The sequence below is a fragment of the Uloborus diversus genome, chromosome 2 (assembly GCF_026930045.1).
Source record: "Uloborus diversus isolate 005 chromosome 2, Udiv.v.3.1, whole genome shotgun sequence".
In the NCBI taxonomy this organism is placed as follows: Eukaryota; Metazoa; Arthropoda; class Arachnida; order Araneae; family Uloboridae; genus Uloborus; species Uloborus diversus.
Genome location: NC_072732.1, coordinates 36,645,358 through 36,662,517, shown reverse-complemented (window position 1 = coordinate 36,662,517; position 17,160 = coordinate 36,645,358). Strand labels below are relative to the sequence as shown.

General features: G+C 34.2%; 1 protein-coding gene across 1 annotated transcript; it reads left to right on the top strand.

The window, feature by feature from the left end:
* Window positions 1-12,998: 12,998 nt before the first annotated feature.
* LOC129235216 (tigger transposable element-derived protein 6-like) lies at window positions 12,999-13,864 on the top strand. Its single transcript, XM_054868922.1, has 2 exons — window positions 12,999-13,519; window positions 13,627-13,864. Exons 1-2 carry the CDS (start codon window positions 13,095-13,097, stop codon window positions 13,862-13,864), a joined length of 663 nt encoding a protein of 220 aa, XP_054724897.1. The 5' UTR covers window positions 12,999-13,094.
* Window positions 13,865-17,160: the final 3,296 nt, after the last annotated feature.

The following is a 17,160-nucleotide window of genomic DNA, read 5'->3' as shown; positions in this document are numbered from 1 at the left end:
CATCCAGAGCAAAAGCAGTAGACATGTGGATAGTAAAGTGAGGATAAAATGATACTAAGTGCATTGCTTCAAATATTTTAGATGATTGATTTTTTGCAAGTTATTATTTTTTTAAACTTTGGATGTTTTATTCCACAAGTTTAATCGAAACTCCTTTTAAAAATTAGTTATCGAGTATTTAAAATTTGTTTCGATGCTTTAACATTTTCAGTATATTGCTTTTGTTTTTAGACAATAAATTTAATAAAGTTTAATTAATCAACTAATTCATTAACTAAAATCAAGGGAAAGTAAGAAAAAAGTTGCATTCATGAAATTTTGTTAAATTTACAAATTTTTAACCCTTTGTAGCTTAAGAAAAATACATAGTATCTTCCTTTCTAAAAAATGCTAAAACTTCACTCCTTGTGAAAAGTTGAAAATCTGAAATGAAAAATAGACCCTTCCTCGAGAACTGCCACTCGACGTTAAATCCCGGTTTTCACAAATTTGCCATTTCAACTGCGCTTGCGCACGGACTTTGCTAATTTCAAAAATCTGGCTAAAATTAATTACAAACATTTTAAATTTGTTAATAAATATGAGATAGCAACAGATAAAAATTAGAAATCACAAAGCTCTCTCTGATTTAGTTTTTAGGCCTCGTTAAATATTAGATTGAGTCTTGCGTCTTAAGTGTTTATGGATTCGGTGTCTGATTTTTCTATCCCTTTTCAGGGCCAAATTTTTAACGTCAGAAGAGCGTACTAGAATTACAGTATCACTTCTAATACAAAGCCGAACCCTCAACCTAAATAAAAATGTATAATACTAAGCTGTTTACGCATAACGTATAATATCCGCAAAAGACGGATATCTGTACTCAAATTGCAACCATTTTTGAAGTACACAACGTGTTTTACGTTTATGTTAAATAAATATTTCCAAACCAATAAATATTGAAGAGTCATTTTTCCCTTTACATTATAAAGATTATCAGTTGTTCATATCCGTAGTTTCGTGTAATATATCACGAAATTACTATGAAAATATTCTAATCGCATTCATTAATTTATTGGGACTCTAGCTCAGCCTAAATATAAACAAGCAACACGAACTCTTAAAACAGAAAGCTCAAAAAGCTAAGTCCGCGAGCAAGCGCAGTTGAAATGGCAAATTTGTGATAACCGGGATTTAACGTCTAGTAGAACTGCCCATGTATATATAGTATTAGAGGGATGCCTATCACTTCAAGAGCGATGGTGCACCCGCCCCCTAAATGCTACGAAGCCGGCCCCCTCCCCCAAATGAGATATAAAACACTCTAAAATACCCCCTAAAAATTTACCAATTGCAGTCTGTTCTACTAAACGCCCCTCGTCGGCACCCCTATATAAAATTGGAAAAAGTCGATTGGAGAATTTACCAAAAATCGGAGAGTTAGTTCAAATTCAAACGAAAGGGAACTTTAATGGGAGTTTTTTTTTTTTTTTTTTTTAACTGACGGTACACTAAACTTTTTTTTAAGGTCTGTTAGGAGTGATAATACAGTGGTAAAGTTACGCAAATCTCGCCAAGAGGCTTAAAACATCAATGCAAAAAAATTCAAAAACCTTGATTAAGATTTAATTTCGTGATTGCAAGTATGTGCATAATTTATAAAGACGTAAAGGAGCTTGTGAGATGTAAATGAGTAAAGATGTAAATGAGTCATGTCGTTCATTCGGTAGTTCTCGAATATATCATTCGGATTTTCTTTGGTATCCCGAAATATTGAGATAAAGAAAACTTTAAATTTGAGATATATTGGTTAGTAAAAAAACAAGGTCTCAAGATTTCTTTATACCCTATCTAGTTAATAAATAAACCGAGATGTATTCGATTCTACTGAATTCGCTATTTTTTGAAGTTATAACTATTTATATTCTTATTTCAGCTTCCGCCCCCCCCCCCAAAAAAAAACAGTCAAAATACTTTTAATTCGTCATTTATTTGAAAAAAAAAAAAGAGCATTTGGTAAGGTACTCTTCCGTTGTTATAGTTAAAAAAAAAAAAAAAACTGATATGGGGAAAAACTGATTTAATTGAAAATGCATATCATATCAGTTACTTTTAAATGTTAGTTAAATCGTTATTTTTAATAGTTTCGGAACAAACTCGGTTCTTTTATTCTTTTTCATTTTTTCATTCTTTTGACAAACGCGATATAATGATGAGTCAAGTCAGTAAAGTACTTCTGCTATGAGGATTAAAATAAATCTCTTAAATCTGGGTGCAGTGTTCTGATTCTTCATCTTTTATAATTTTATTTCAAAACATGATACATTGAAAGTGAACCGCCGCTTATTCCTCCGAGGCTTTTTCTCCAGAAATTCGAAGCATCCCTCCCTCCAGCACATCCCGGCTGCCGACTCGAGCCACGGAGCTCCTCTCTCATTCATCCCATCCCGCGCTGTCACGTGACTTCCGCCACGGGACACGTCCCGCTACAGGAACTTCACCGAAGAACTTTCGTCGGGCGGGACCCGTTTGCCGGTTCCTGACCACTCAGCTTCCAGGATCCTCCTCACTTCCTGTCCAACCACAGGCCGAGGATTCTTCTTTTTTTTCTTTCTTTCTGCTTTCTTTCGCTTTTTTTCCCACCAACTCTTCTCTCCATTCGGGCTTCCCCCGGCTCAGTTTAGTTCAACGACCGCCATCTGTAAACACTGCGAAAAAGAGCTCTTGCTGGAAGCCGGTATCTTCCCATTTTGTTGCTGAACTTCCACTTTGTTGTATCCCGTATGGGACACCGGTTGTGGACTTGTTGAATCGAATTGGTGCTGGTGCTACTATTGATCTGCTGATTGGATACTAATTTCATCATTTTGTGCTCAATATTCCACCACAAGAAATTTCACCTTGCGGCAGCAGCTCCATTGCATGACACCTGTCAACTTGGTCGGACATACATCAAGGGTACCACCATCCGCATCTTGTGTTGGACTGATATCTTTCTGAATTCAGGACACTAAGATTTTTCGCCAAGGATTACGTGATCTTTCCTGTCGCACTTTTGCTTGACTCTGTTATTTTTGTGCCCGGAAGTGTGACTCTGGATTTGAACCCTTGCACCATGCTGTGTATGCCCGTCTTTTATAACCGCCACATTTTCAAGTGCATCGGGCCTTCTGCTTTCTCGTGTCCCACGTGAGTAGGAGGAAAAAGTGCCTTCGTGTGTGATTTTCTTCTCTTACAAAAAATTTCGATTTCGATGATTTTTTGAACCCAACTTTTATTGATATTTATAAGAAAGTAACTTTTGTACCTACTACATCTGTCTTCTAATTTTAGTTCGTTTCAAAATACTTGACTTTTAATACTGAACGATAATAAAATTTCAAGCTTTGAAACTACACCTACACAGTTATCAAGTTCGCAGCACACTTAGGACTGTAAATAAATTTATAACATCGTTCTAAATTTTATATTTTAGACACATTTTGCGGTGTTATAAATCATACGTAATATTTTTTAATGAACTGTCTTTTCAAAAAAATATTAGTCGCATTGTGAATCACGAAAATTGATTGATCGGTACAAATTAATTGTAGTTATTTTTGTATAAAGAATTGTACAGTTATTTCTACAAGCGTATTCATAATTTTCGAAAACCTTCTATATATCGAAAAAAAAGCATCGTGAAGTTGAAGTGTGCTTAGTACTTTCAAAAAATACTTTCGCGTTTGAGCTATGGATGTCTTTTCTGATTTGGAAATTAACTCTTCAGTCACCAGCACTGTAGTAACTCAGTCAGACTTGGCGGCAACAGTCCAGAATGCCTTGGAATTTGAGGGAGCCTCAGACTTGGACATGACATTTTTCGACGTCGCTGCTTACCGCAAAGAAGGCTACGAAGAATCACAACCTTTCATGTACGATTCCACTTCCGCCGATTCCGTTTTCTCCAGTCTTCCACCCTATCCGTCCAGCGATCATGGCAGCCCAGTGGTCAGCCCACCATCGCCATCCGTGGTCAGCAGTGGCATGTCTTCCAGCAACCAGACATCGCTCGCTGGTTTATATGGTCAACCACATTCGACGTCCTACCAGCCGTCCATGTCCACTTTCAGTATGTTGAATGAGGAACCCAAGAAGAAGGAATCACAGCGAGGGCACAAGAGATCCGTATCTTCTGGTGAGTTTATTATTTTTTATTTTCTTAAAATTTATTACATTTTAAATTTTAATTGGTTTACGAACCCAACGAGAGTTGGAGGGGGCTTGATTCAGTTGCTTCAATTTACTTTATAAGAAGGATGTTGATGGACGTAAATGTTTTAAACCAGGAGTTCCCAAACTGGATGCCTTGGCTAAGGGCGCCCATATAGGTGGGCAAGGGGGGGAGGGGGCTCGAGCCCCTCCTTAGGAGTTAGAACTTCCTTGCCTTTAGTACTTTTTTCTTTGCAAAAAGGTAAAAATATTTCCTCTTTCCTCTCCAGCCATTAATGAATAAGTTATTAAAAATGTCAAATTGTAATGTCTAATCTGTTTTGAAATTGGTTTTCATGGGGAAAATATCGTGCTAAACCATGGCTAAAATATCTGAGCCCCCCCCCTTACAATTTTGCATATGGGCGCCAATGGCCGTGGCACCCTGGGCTGCAACAGGAAGAGGCGAGGAGTGCCGCAAAGTGTCCATGGTGTCAATGTTTATGTATGCAATAGAGATAATCTAGGGTGCCGTGAGGAAATTCAAATTCGTCGAAGACTGACTTATACCGGAAAAGTTTGGGTCAAATATCAGACTAATCTGGAAATGAAGAAAAAGTCTTAAAAAGGAAGTAAATGTAGTAAAGAAAATAATCACTCCAGGGTAGGGTTGTAGGTACTTGTAACTGCTTACCGGAAGAAGCTGTAACTAGTAACGAGCGATAGCTTTGAGAGGTTCGTTGATCTTCACAGGGATCTGATATATTGTCTAAGATCAGCTTAACAGTGTTCAGTTAACATTGCCTGTTGCTGGTCGTCACTTATGCATTTATTTCCATTTGTTATTGAAATTTTTACCTTTAAACGAAAAGTTAAAAATATTAAAGTGCAAAAATAGTAACACGAATTGCTGACACGTATTTCGGTTTCTCAAGGGAAAATTGGCCATAATGATAAATTAACTCTTTAAAAACTTTTAGTTTAATTCTTTGATCTTATTTAGATTTAAAACTTTGGATTTCTTGAAACCTCGAAACATGTGTCTGCAATTCTCAAAGCTGTTTGTACATTTGAAATGTTATTTTAAGGTTTACATCAATTTATAAATGTTCGAATGAGTAAATAATGGTTGAATGCAAACAATTTGTGTTGTTATTGGTCAAAAAATGAAATGGGAAGGGTGTTTTGTAAATAGAGAGTAAAAAATAATGCCTCTTAATAATGCAATTAACCATTCATTTTTGAAAATATTAAAAAAGAGACAAGAAATAATGTGTCGAATCAGGGTGCCCATCCCCCCCAAGTTCAATGGCGCAAAACTCCCCCCCCCCCCAAATTGTTTTCGATCCTCCTTCCCATTGCTTATTTTTGATTTTCTCGCTCTCTCTTTTATTTTATTTATTTTTTAAAATGCTTTATTTATTTATTTTTTAAAAATGCTTTTTATTTATTTATTTATTTATTTTTAATTATTGTGATGATTATTATTATTTAATTAGAAAATTTCTATGCTACGCCAATGACACACACACACAAACAAATGAAATAAAATAAAATTAATACATTTAATTAAAAATAAATTAATAAATAAATTAACATAAATAAATTTAAAAAATAAAAAATCTTTTCCAAAAATTATGGTGGCGAAACTAGCGCCATAATCCCCCCCCCCCCCCGTGGGCACCCCTGTGTCGAATGTGGTAGCCAAACATTTTACTCGCAATACTTTTGAACATGATAATATATATCTTAGTGAGAAATGGGAAGTGGGAGCAAAAGTTTTTTCAAATATATGTTTGTGTGTGTACGTGTGCCTCATCGTTTTGCTATATTTTACCATTGCTGTCCAGATTATTCTTTTCCCAAATTATACAGCATCATCGCGAGCAAGACTTGTAAACGCTTTCCCTCGAACACACGAATTATTCTCTGTTTCTCATATGATTTGTCTTCTTTTATCTTTTATGCACTCAAAGTATACTTTTTTCTGAAGTTGACTATTGTGCAACTGATGTTACACTTGTATAGGGCAGTCTGATTTTATTAAAATGCATAATATTAATTTTCTGTTTTTTTTTTGTTTTTTTTTTAAAGCTCGGAGAGCGCTTATGGTTCTGCTTCGGTTTATTTATTTATTTTTTTTTGGGGGGGGGGGAGGAAGGTGTAAAAAGTGGTGCAAGAACCGTTTTTTTTTTTTTTTTTGGAAATGTATAGAAAGATGTTTTTGTTGTCAATTTATCAAAATAAATAAATTAACAAAGCTTTTGAAACTTAATTTAAAAAAAAAAGTGAACTGTTAATGGGGTCGTTTCCAAAATTTTAAGGGTATATATTTCTGAAAGAGCATGTTTAAAAACATAGAATATGACCATTTTTTAAATGATTTCTTTAAGTTTAATATTTAAAAAAAAATACTTAAATCGGTGCTCTTTCATCGTTTAACGCTTCTGTCGATGACATCACAAATGATGAAATGCCATTCAGTGTTGCCATTAACGTCCAAAATATTTAATTCGCATCTTTACTCACGTGTATTGGCAACGATATGGTTGATAGCAAGCGTAGAGCGTAATTGTAATTCGCTTCTTGATTATCATAACGTGGAAATGCGGTAGAAAGATGCACCATAGTGCTCATTTGTGACGTCATCAAGACTACGCCTTGTTTGAAAAATCGAACATTTAAAAAAATTAATTAAAAAATAACTGTTGGGAAAATGAAAGTATTTTCTGGGTCCATGTTATTTATTTTGCTTATTCTATCAATTTCAGTGACAAAAAGTACTACGTTAGACTGAAGGAAACAACCCCAGTCGCTGGTTGGATAGCTCTACAACTTTTTTTTAATTAATATCATTAATTGCACTTTTGAAGTCATTTAATCAAATTTATAGATTACTGGTAATCTAGTACAGGGAACAGAGCCATTTCTTTTATTTCTATCTTCATTGGCTTGAGTTAGTATGCAAAATTTCAGCTGCAATTCCTCCTCTCCCCCCTCCCTCCCTATTTTGGTATTTTTTAGCGAAGAAAGTGAAGTTCACACGCAGTTGGGGGAAGGGGAGATCATAGCTTATATGTTATGGTTTTCTGGTTGGGAGTCACGCGACAAGACGACAAAGAGTAGCTAATATAATGGCAGCAGTAGCCTTCCGCAGTTATCTTTTTCAATATTCATTGTCTCACTGATAACATTTTTCTCACAAAATAAATTACTTTTTAAAAGAGAAAGGGAATATATTGCAGTGGTTGAACATAGCTGCAGATTCTCCTTCCCATCAGAGCACTTGATTAGAATTATATTGAGCTCATTTACATTGACCAAAATGGCGGTTCATTGCAGGTATGTTTCAACCGTAATAAGAAAGTTCCCTATGTAAGGGAAAATATGGATCATTGCAAGTTTATTTAGAAACTAGCGATACCCGCACGGTTGTGCTCGTAGTAAAAAATTAAAAGGTCATTTGGTTCCCCTGTATATTTTTCAATTAAAGGATGATGAATTTCTCGCCAATTTGCTATGTTCATTTGCTCGCCCATGTTACGGTAATTTGCTCGTCCAAGTTATGATAATTTTCTCGGTAAAATGTTCTTAAAATTGGATTAGAAAAATAACAAAATCGAATTTTTGAAAAATCGCTTCGAGGTGCACATCCTCATGCTACAAACTAATTTTGTACCAAATTTCATGCAAATCGGCTGAACGGTTCAGGCGCTATGCGCGTCACAGAGATCCAGACAGAGATCTGGACACAGATCCGGACAGATACTCCGACGGAGATCCAGACAAACTTTAAGCTTTATTATTAGTAAAAATGTCAACCTATTCCTCACAAGGTGCAAACAAGATAATTCGGTGGTGTTTGTCAATTGCAGGTTTCTAAACGGATATTATTGGGACTCGTTTCTACCGGCTTTAAGCCGGTGCAGCTCATTCCATTTGTAAACGTGCCAATTGCCAATAATAAGCTAATTTTTCTGCATCTGAAAAACGTCATGAGATCCCCTCGCTGTCTCTGGAAATTTTTCTGGTTCCGCCAATGATTAGTTGGTTAGATGTATTTGGCAAGAAAGCTGAATGAAAAATAAATTATCTCATTTGAAATTGGTTGAACTTTATAATCGAAATTTGCCACTGCAATTTCTTCCGACTCCTTAACTCCAAAATTAGTTCGACCCTCACTTCGTAGTCTTGACCAAACGCTTTCTCTTGATTGAGCCATGATATCAGTGCTGTTAACGAGAGAGAAAAAACATTAAGAACTACTTATTGCTTACCACTACTGCACTGAGAAATGTAATAATTTAAAAAAAAATTCTTTGACAGTGATTTTTCAAGTATCGTGCAAGCATGTTCTCAGGAAAATATATGAAATTTATAAAGCGCGAGTATGACTCCCTTTTACAAAAAAGGAAGTATTGTATTCGCGAAAAATTTTTCACTCAGAAATCGATCTTAATTTCCATTTTGCTCACCCCCGAATGAATATTGAGTTTTTTTTTCGACTCGACCACACGTGGATAAATGCCTAAGAAAGTATAGACACGCGAAATATCCATTTTGACGACTCCCGCGTTAGTTATAACGAGCTTTCTCGTGACGTCTGTATGTACGTATGTATGTATGTGCGGATATGCGTATGTGCGTATGTATGTCGCATAACTCAAGAACGGTATGTCCTAGAAAGTTGAAATTTGGTACGTAGACTCCTAGTGGAATCTAGTTGTGCACTTCCTCTTTTGGTTGCATTCGGGTGTTTCTAAAGGGGTCTTTTGCCTCTTTTTTGGAGGAAATCATTGTTAATTTCGATGTAAACTCAAGTGGTGTTACAATTTGGCGGACACTTGGCGATATATCGCCAGTCTTTTAGTCACCAAGTTTTATCGCCAACTTGGCGAGAAATTTGGCAATTTTTTTTTTTTTTTTTAATCTGGTTTTAATTTGGCCACTGTTGGTGATATTTAGAGAGTAAACTATTGAATCACATTAAAATTACCAATAATTGGAAAATTACATTACATTGGAATAAAAGGATGTCATGTGAGGCACACAGCTCGTTTTTAATTAAAACAACTCGAGCTTGGTAAAAAGCATGAATTTTGACTATTTAAATTTATTGCTTTGTAAGTCAAATATTCGTTAGGATTTGTCACCTTGAGAAATTCTGCAAAATATAGTCAGAGTAGAAATCAATGGTTAGCTGCGGTTTACTTAAAATATATTTAGGATACATTTGTAAAAAATAAGTTATAATCAGAAAAAAGAGCTTATTAAATAAGTTTTAATTCTAAATATATTTCTTAAAAATAGTTTTTAAGAAAATATATATTTAATCAATTTTAAACAAAGAAAAAACTATGCTAAATTATCAATTTTGTAATAAAAACGAGATATATTTATTTTCAAAAATTAGACGGTTTTTAATCAAAAATAAAACTTAATATAAAGAAGTAAATAAGTAAATAATTTATCACGTATTCTAAACGAAAATGCAATATGTGTCTTCTACTAAATTTACAAGTTAGGGTTCTTTTTCAAAAATTGTTTTTTCTAATATCATTGCCAAATTCTTTCCTTCTGGTTTTTAAAGGGAGTTTCTCAATGAAGTAAGTAAAATTTGACACGGAAGTAACTCCGTTGAAGTTTTTTTTTTTTTTTCGCAACATGCATTATTCAGTGATTTTAAAAGCACAATTTTAAAATTTTATTCGCCAAAACAGGCTTTAATAGAGCTTGTCTTACGTTGTTATCTGTACAAAACGGTCAGCAATCTCGGAAAAACAAAAGCATGGAAATAGAATAGACTATGAGGAACGGCAAAATTTCGACGTTTGCCCTATTAATAATTGCTTTTTTTTTTCAATATGCAAACCATGAAATATTAATAATATGCAGCTGTAAAGCATTATATTTCACAGGTTTGTTCCTATGCTTCCCCCCCCCCTTTTAAATTATTTTTAAGGTAATTTTTTAGAAAATGGAGTAACTTCATATCTCACAATAGCAAAATGTACGGAAAAGAAATTCTAGATAAAATAATTTCGCAAATCCTGAAACTACTCCGCTCTTAACGGTATTTTTGAGCTGTTATTACATTTAAAAGTTAGATATTAAATTTCTTTAAAATTCACATCTTATTATAACAAAGCGAAATTTGACCACCATCTTTTGTTTTATGTATATTTGTTATATTATCACTTCTACTTAAAAGTAATATATACTTTAATTTAAGGTACCGCAAAATTTCGCGTGGTTGCATAACACGTAAGTATTAAAATGTTTCAAACTTCACAAAATACAATAAACAAGAGAGGGGGAATCACCAAATAAAGTTCATGTCCGATAACTTCAAAAGCCATAGCCTGTTTCCTGAACCCAAGTTCGCACATTTGGAATAAAAATTACAAATTCTGATATACAGCACCGAATTTATCTATGTCAGTTGAATATCCCAATCCGTTCATCTTAGAGATTAAGCTAATGGTCAACATTTGATGTTTTCGCTCTAACAAGTAGTTAAAAGCATTAATCTCAACAAAAACCTTTGCTTTGACATCGTGAGATTACAAATGAAAGAACCCCGATTTACTTCCTGCTCATAACTACCACCGCGTATGAAGACAACCATGAATTGTGCGACCTTTGCAAGTTCAGTGTTAGCAGAAAATAAAACAAACACGTTTCCCTTTGAGATGAAATAATTTTCTTTTTGCTCGCTTTGGCGAGAGGTGCTTCAAAACTACTTCTAAACAAAGCAAAAGTAACCCAGCGAGTCCTGGGGATGGGATTTATAAACGAACAACTTATTTGTTGTTGTTCTTTCAATGTTCATTTCTCACGGCGTCTTTTTAAGGAAGTTCAGCAAAATCAATCGCCATTTGCAATTCAAGTAGGAATTAAAACTGCCCTAACTCTATAAATATAAAATATCATCTGAGAACAAAGGTCGTACATATGCTTATAAATGATGCTTTTTAGCAAATAAATGTTCAAATTTTTTATTTGATTTTGTTTTAAAACTTCTTTTTAGAATGCACATTTAGTTTCGTTTTAATGGAAGAGTTATGCGGAGAAATCTACTTCCTGGAACGTGTGGGGAGTGGAGTACGCTTCTGCTCACATCGAATTTACAAGCGATTCCGAGTTTACTGCAATAAGAGGAAACAGAATTTAAAAAATCATAGATTAATAGAAATTTAATTTTGCCAAAAAATAATAAATTAATAAATAAAATAATAATTATTATTATTATAATTTTTCACCTAAAATTCATTTTTGAAAATGTTCATTGCTAATTTGCGAATCTTATTTTGTCTGATATAACTTACAGACCCAATTTATGACTCTGATAACAGAGGCATGCGGAACTCTAATTCCTTGGGGTCGAGAATCCTTAGTTTTCCGAATGTAGCTCCGAATCTTACTGAATGATAAAAGACAGCGTGCACACATTAACACATCTAATAACTAATAACACACACATAACACACCCAAAAAAAAAAAACATTAAGCAGCATTAAATAAAATTGCATTACTGTCTTTCAACTTTGCCAAATCTCAAATCATCAAAGTCAACCTAATGGGGATTTTTTTTTCCGGAGGTTACAAAGACCTACCATTGGATGCCATCTGCTTAGAATAAGACGTTTAACATTGAATAAATTTATTTTCGTGTTTAAAAAAGAGATATTTTCATATTTGCACCAGGGCAATAACGTTATCGTTGTTGCTAAATGTTACAAAAGAAAAATTAATTGACGTGGACATTACTATATTGTTTGGCGCAGTATAGCTTGCTAAGACTCTTGTGCCAAAACACCCAATCAAACCAACCAACCATAACTCCAACAATGCAAAAAATTTTAAAGCATAAAATTGCGTTCGACACGAGCAATAACGGTATCAAATGAAACAAAGAGTATATTTTTTTGCGAGTTGAAAAACTTCTTTGACTGCCTACGATGAAGTAATAAAAAGTTAGTGAAAGGTCTATGTCGCCAGCATTCGCCAAATGGCGCGATATACAGTAGTACCTCCTGTAAGGGACACCTCCGAATAAGGGACATCTCTATTTAAGGGACACTTTTGCTGGTCCCAGTCCCTTTGAATAGAGACTCCAATGTATTTACCTCTCATTAAGGGACACTCTATTTAAGGGACACTCAAAGAAACGAAAAAACAAAAATTAATGCATAAATGGATAAAAAATATTGAATTTTCTAGAATTCAAGTTCCACTTTTTCTGAACAAACTAACTGGGGAATAATGGTATAGGTTTCAAAACATGAACAAAGAAAAAGTACTATTATCACACTAAAATGTTAGCTGAAAACTACTCCCAAATGCTTTCCCCATTCATGTGGGTTCAGCACTGACAACTTGAGCACCGCCCTTGACATTTTCTATTCATAACAGGAAAGTGCATACTATTGCTCTAGAAGGGGCAAGCGGTGAAATTATCTGCAAGGTGTTTCTTACAAAGTGTGGATCTGGATTACTTCTGGTTGATTTTGCTTTTGTTCTCACCCTCACTCATACTCATCTTTTAAATTCTTATCTCAAGTTTTGAGAATGCCTTTGAATAAGCTCCACGGGTGTCTCAGAATGTACACTGGTGTATTCAACTCTAAGCAGATTTCACTAGCAAGTCAGGGGGGAGGGGTGTTGTTCAGAAGAGTTTGATAAGGTTTCTTATGAGAAGGAAAAGGCTGTATGCATAGAATGTTGCTTACTAACAATCAAGAATGGAGAAGGCAGGGATTATCTTGACTGATTGGCCCAGTCACTATTCTAAAAGGCTAAATTTAGATTCCGTAGGAAAAAGGAGATTTTTTGCTTTTAATGTCCTGTCACCAGTCAGGTAGGTCATATAGAGGTCTGTTGCTGAGAGGAATTTGTTTAGTTTTCAAGCTTTAATTCTAGCCATGGCTTCTAAAAGAAAAAGATTAACTTTGAAAGAAAAGATTGAAGTAATAAATGTGGCAGAAAATGAAAAACTAAGCTTAAGGGATTTAGGTGAGAAATTTAAAATAAGTAAAAACCAAGTAAGTAATGTGCTAAAGGAAAAAGAAGAAATAAAAAGATTGTGGATTACAAATTCAAATGAAAATTCTAAAACTGTTAAGTTTAGGAAAACTGAAGGAGAAGATATTGATCAAATAGTTTTTAAATGGTTTTCGGCTATTGGAGGAAAGAACATTCCAGTTAGTGGAGTACTGTTGCAAGAAAAGGCGAAAGAAGTTGCCGACAGTTTAGGATTGCAGAACTTTAAGGCCTCTAATGGATGGCTGGAGAAGTTTAAACTACGTCATAATGTTACTTTTAAAACTGTTTGTGGGAAGAAAAATCTGTAGATTTGCAGTGTGTTACAGAATGGCTGGAAATATTGACAGAAATTTGTGAAGGTTATGAAGCTAAGGACATATACAATGCTGATGAAACTGGACTGTTTTTCAGAGTTTTGCCAAATAAAACCTTATGTTTTAAAGGAGAAAAGTGTTCTGGCGGAAAAAGTTCTAAGGAACGGTTAACTGTGTTACTCTGCTGTAACTCGGAAGGAGAATTTGAAGTACCACTTGTAATTGGTAAGGCAAAAAAACCTAGATGTTTCAAAAACATTAACCCAAAAACCTTATCAGTTCAGTGGTATTTCAACAGAAAGGCATGGATGACTCAAAATATAATGATAGAATAGCTAACTGCTCTTGATGACAAAATGTGCAAAACAAATAGGAAGATTTTGTTATTTCTTGACAATTGTAGAGCACATCCACAAAATTTAAAATTGAAGGCTGTGAAATTGGTATTTTTTCCACCAAATGCTACATCTGTGTTGCAGCCTTTAGACCAAGGCATTATTCAAAACTTTAAAGTTGGATGTAGGAAATTGTTTTTAAGGCATGTTATTTCGCAAGCTTCCAGTGAAAACAGTGCTCAGCTCGCAAAGTCCGTGAATGTATTGAATGCAATCCAGTGGATCACTAAAGCGGTCTCCTCAATATCCAAAGGTTGCGTTCAGAACTGTTTTAAAAAAGCAGGCTTTAAAATCCAAGGTGTAATAGTCAATGAAAGTAACAACGAAGAAAATGAACTCTCCGAACTTGCTCGAGTCACTGGCTGTGATATTCCGATTAACGATTATATAGCGATAGATGAAAATTTATGCACTGATGACACCAATGAGGATATCACTGCTTTCATCTCTGAGAAAATTGAAGATGCAGGAGGAAGTCTTCCAGAGGATCTTGAAAGTAGTGAGGAAGAAGAAGAGCCAGAAGAAGATTGCAAAATCAAAAATTATAGTGATGCTTTAAGACATATCACACAGTTGCAAAAGTTTATGTTGATAAATGGTGACAGTGAAGGACTCGGACTCATTAGCGACTTTAGTATACATGTACAGAAAAATGCGTCTAAATTACGTGCTGCAAAACAAACCCTTGTAACAGATTACTTTAAATAAATATCTGTAAGTACTTTTCATCACTAAATTTTTGCTAAAATTAATTTTTTCTAAATAAATAACTTAAAATTCAAAATATTTTCAAACTTTATTTAATACTAGCGTTACCCGGACGACTTAGCCTGTACTAGAAAATTAAAAGGGCATTTTAAAAATTATTATTGAATTCTTATTAATTATTATTGTATAACGTTAATGCTCTATTTAATGTTTGGAAATCTTGATTTTTGTACCTCCGAATAAGGGACACCTCTATTTAAGGGACAAAATTTCTGGTTCCCTTCGTGTCCCTTATTGGGAGGTTCTACTGTACTCACTTGAAGAATGGAAATGCATTGAGTGGTTCTGAAAAGTTAGTCAAATATGATTCAAGGGTGATTTAAGTGAAAGTTCAATTTGGAATTGAAGTGGGAATTTTAAATAGGGCATGGTAAATAAAATTACATTTATAAGGGAGGCTTCACTCTTTCAGAGCGTCGTACGCAGCTTTTCTTTGTTTAGTTTGCGACTATGAATTAAGAAATATTCTGAGCTTTAAAAAACGTTTTGTAGTTACGTTAGATGTGGAATTTCCATTAATTTATTTCATTTTTGTTTTCTTGCTTCGACGAGTTTTTCTCTTAAAAAAATATCTGACATGTTCTCAGTTGAAGTCTTTTACATGTGCAATGCAAGGTATTTTTACGTAGAATACCGGAGGTGTCACTAGAAAAAACAGAATATTTAAGCTATTATTCGTTGTATTCCATACCTTTTCATCATTATTAGTTTGAAATCAAACTTGCAATATGAAACTTCTTTCTAGAACAGTTTATTTAGTCAGGGGTGCCAATCTCCCAAGAGTGATGGCGCACTTCCCATTGACTACGAAACCCTTCAAGTACGTCTCCCAGATAAGATCAAAATCTTCTAAAATTCCTCTGAAAATTTTAATCACGCAGTCTGCTCTATGGACCTTCTCTCGTGGATACCCCTAATTTAGTGAATATATTAAAAATCATTACCAAAAATTTTTAAACATTCATGGAGAAAGCTATTGATGTTTGCTGTTCGCTCTGTTGCATTTTCAAAAATGTTTAATTTTTGTTTAGTTTAAAAAATTACTTTTAAAAATACAAATAATAAATTTTGATTTTTTGTTTACTTCATCTTAAATCTGACGCGTAGAAGATTAGTTTTGAAATTGAAATATTTTTTGTTTTAAATTATACCACGGTTTGTAAGATGGTTAAAATGATAGATGGCCGAAGTCTTTAATAAATTAAATCTATTGTTTACACCCGATTCAGCGCCAAAAATCATCTTTGGAAACAGCTTCGCAAAATATAAAAATTTAATCATGATACATTAATTTAGATTAAAATGTTCAAATGTGATTAAAAATAAAGCAATTTATCTTATTTATTTGAATCACCTATTGTGCTTCTGAGACGTATTTCAAAACAACCTATTTGTTGCGAAAAAAAAAAAAGAAAGAAAGAAAAGAAGAAAAAAAAGAAACCCTCTTAAAAGTTTAAAAACCTTTTTTTTCAAAATCAAAAATATTGTTTTCTATCCTTGCATGATTGAATAATTACGAACAAAAATTAGCATGAATAAATGTCTGAAAATTCTTTCCTTTGAAAAAATTATCAATTTCGTTGCCGAAAAAGGAAAAAAGAATTTTTCCACAACATAATATTCAAGGTCAATGTTAATGGTGAAAGTTGGAAGCAGACGAAAATAGAGGTCAACGACCTCGGTTGCGAGTGAAAGTTGTTCGATCTTCCGAAGAGCATGACGATGCGGCAGCTATGAATGCGACAAAACGAACGATTTAAAAAGCGGTAATATTTTCCATTCATTAAGAAAAGAAAATGTATTTGTTCATGATCTCTAAATTAGCCATGTGGAACAGACCAGCAGTGACTCGCCGCTTCAGCGGAATTCACCTACTTTTTCAGTCCGTTTTTTTTTTCTTTTGTTCGGTTGTATTTTTTAACTCTCTCGATTACGGATTATAATAAAAATCGTCTGACGAAGCGGAGGGCATTGACCTTGAAAGACTTTGTTGCCGAGCTCCGAAATTCGACTGTATCTTTTCTTTCTGGCAACACTCAAAATAGTAGTTTGCGAGAGCTTGTGTTTGTTTGAACATTACCAGATTATACTCTTGCTTCAGAATTTCAATTCGGTAATGGTCGTTCGAATGCGGAAAATCTGTTATCGCGATAATTTTTGGTATTCTTTAAGTGCTTCCGGTTGTGCGTTTTCTCCTTCTACAAGTAGTTTTGAATTGAGTTATTTGCGTGAGTAATTCATTCCAATAGAAGATTTTGTCCAGCTTTGCTAGTTACTTTTGTTCAAAATTGGATTTTCAGCTTTGCATTTGGAATGTGATGTTTTCAGTTGTGCATGGTATTCTTTATAAGACATACAAATGGCAATACAAAATTTCATTTCGTAAATTATCCATTGATCTAAAATTCTAAATAGATTTGTTTCCAATTTTGTTCCAACTCCGTAAAAAAGTTGATGTCCGCCCCCCC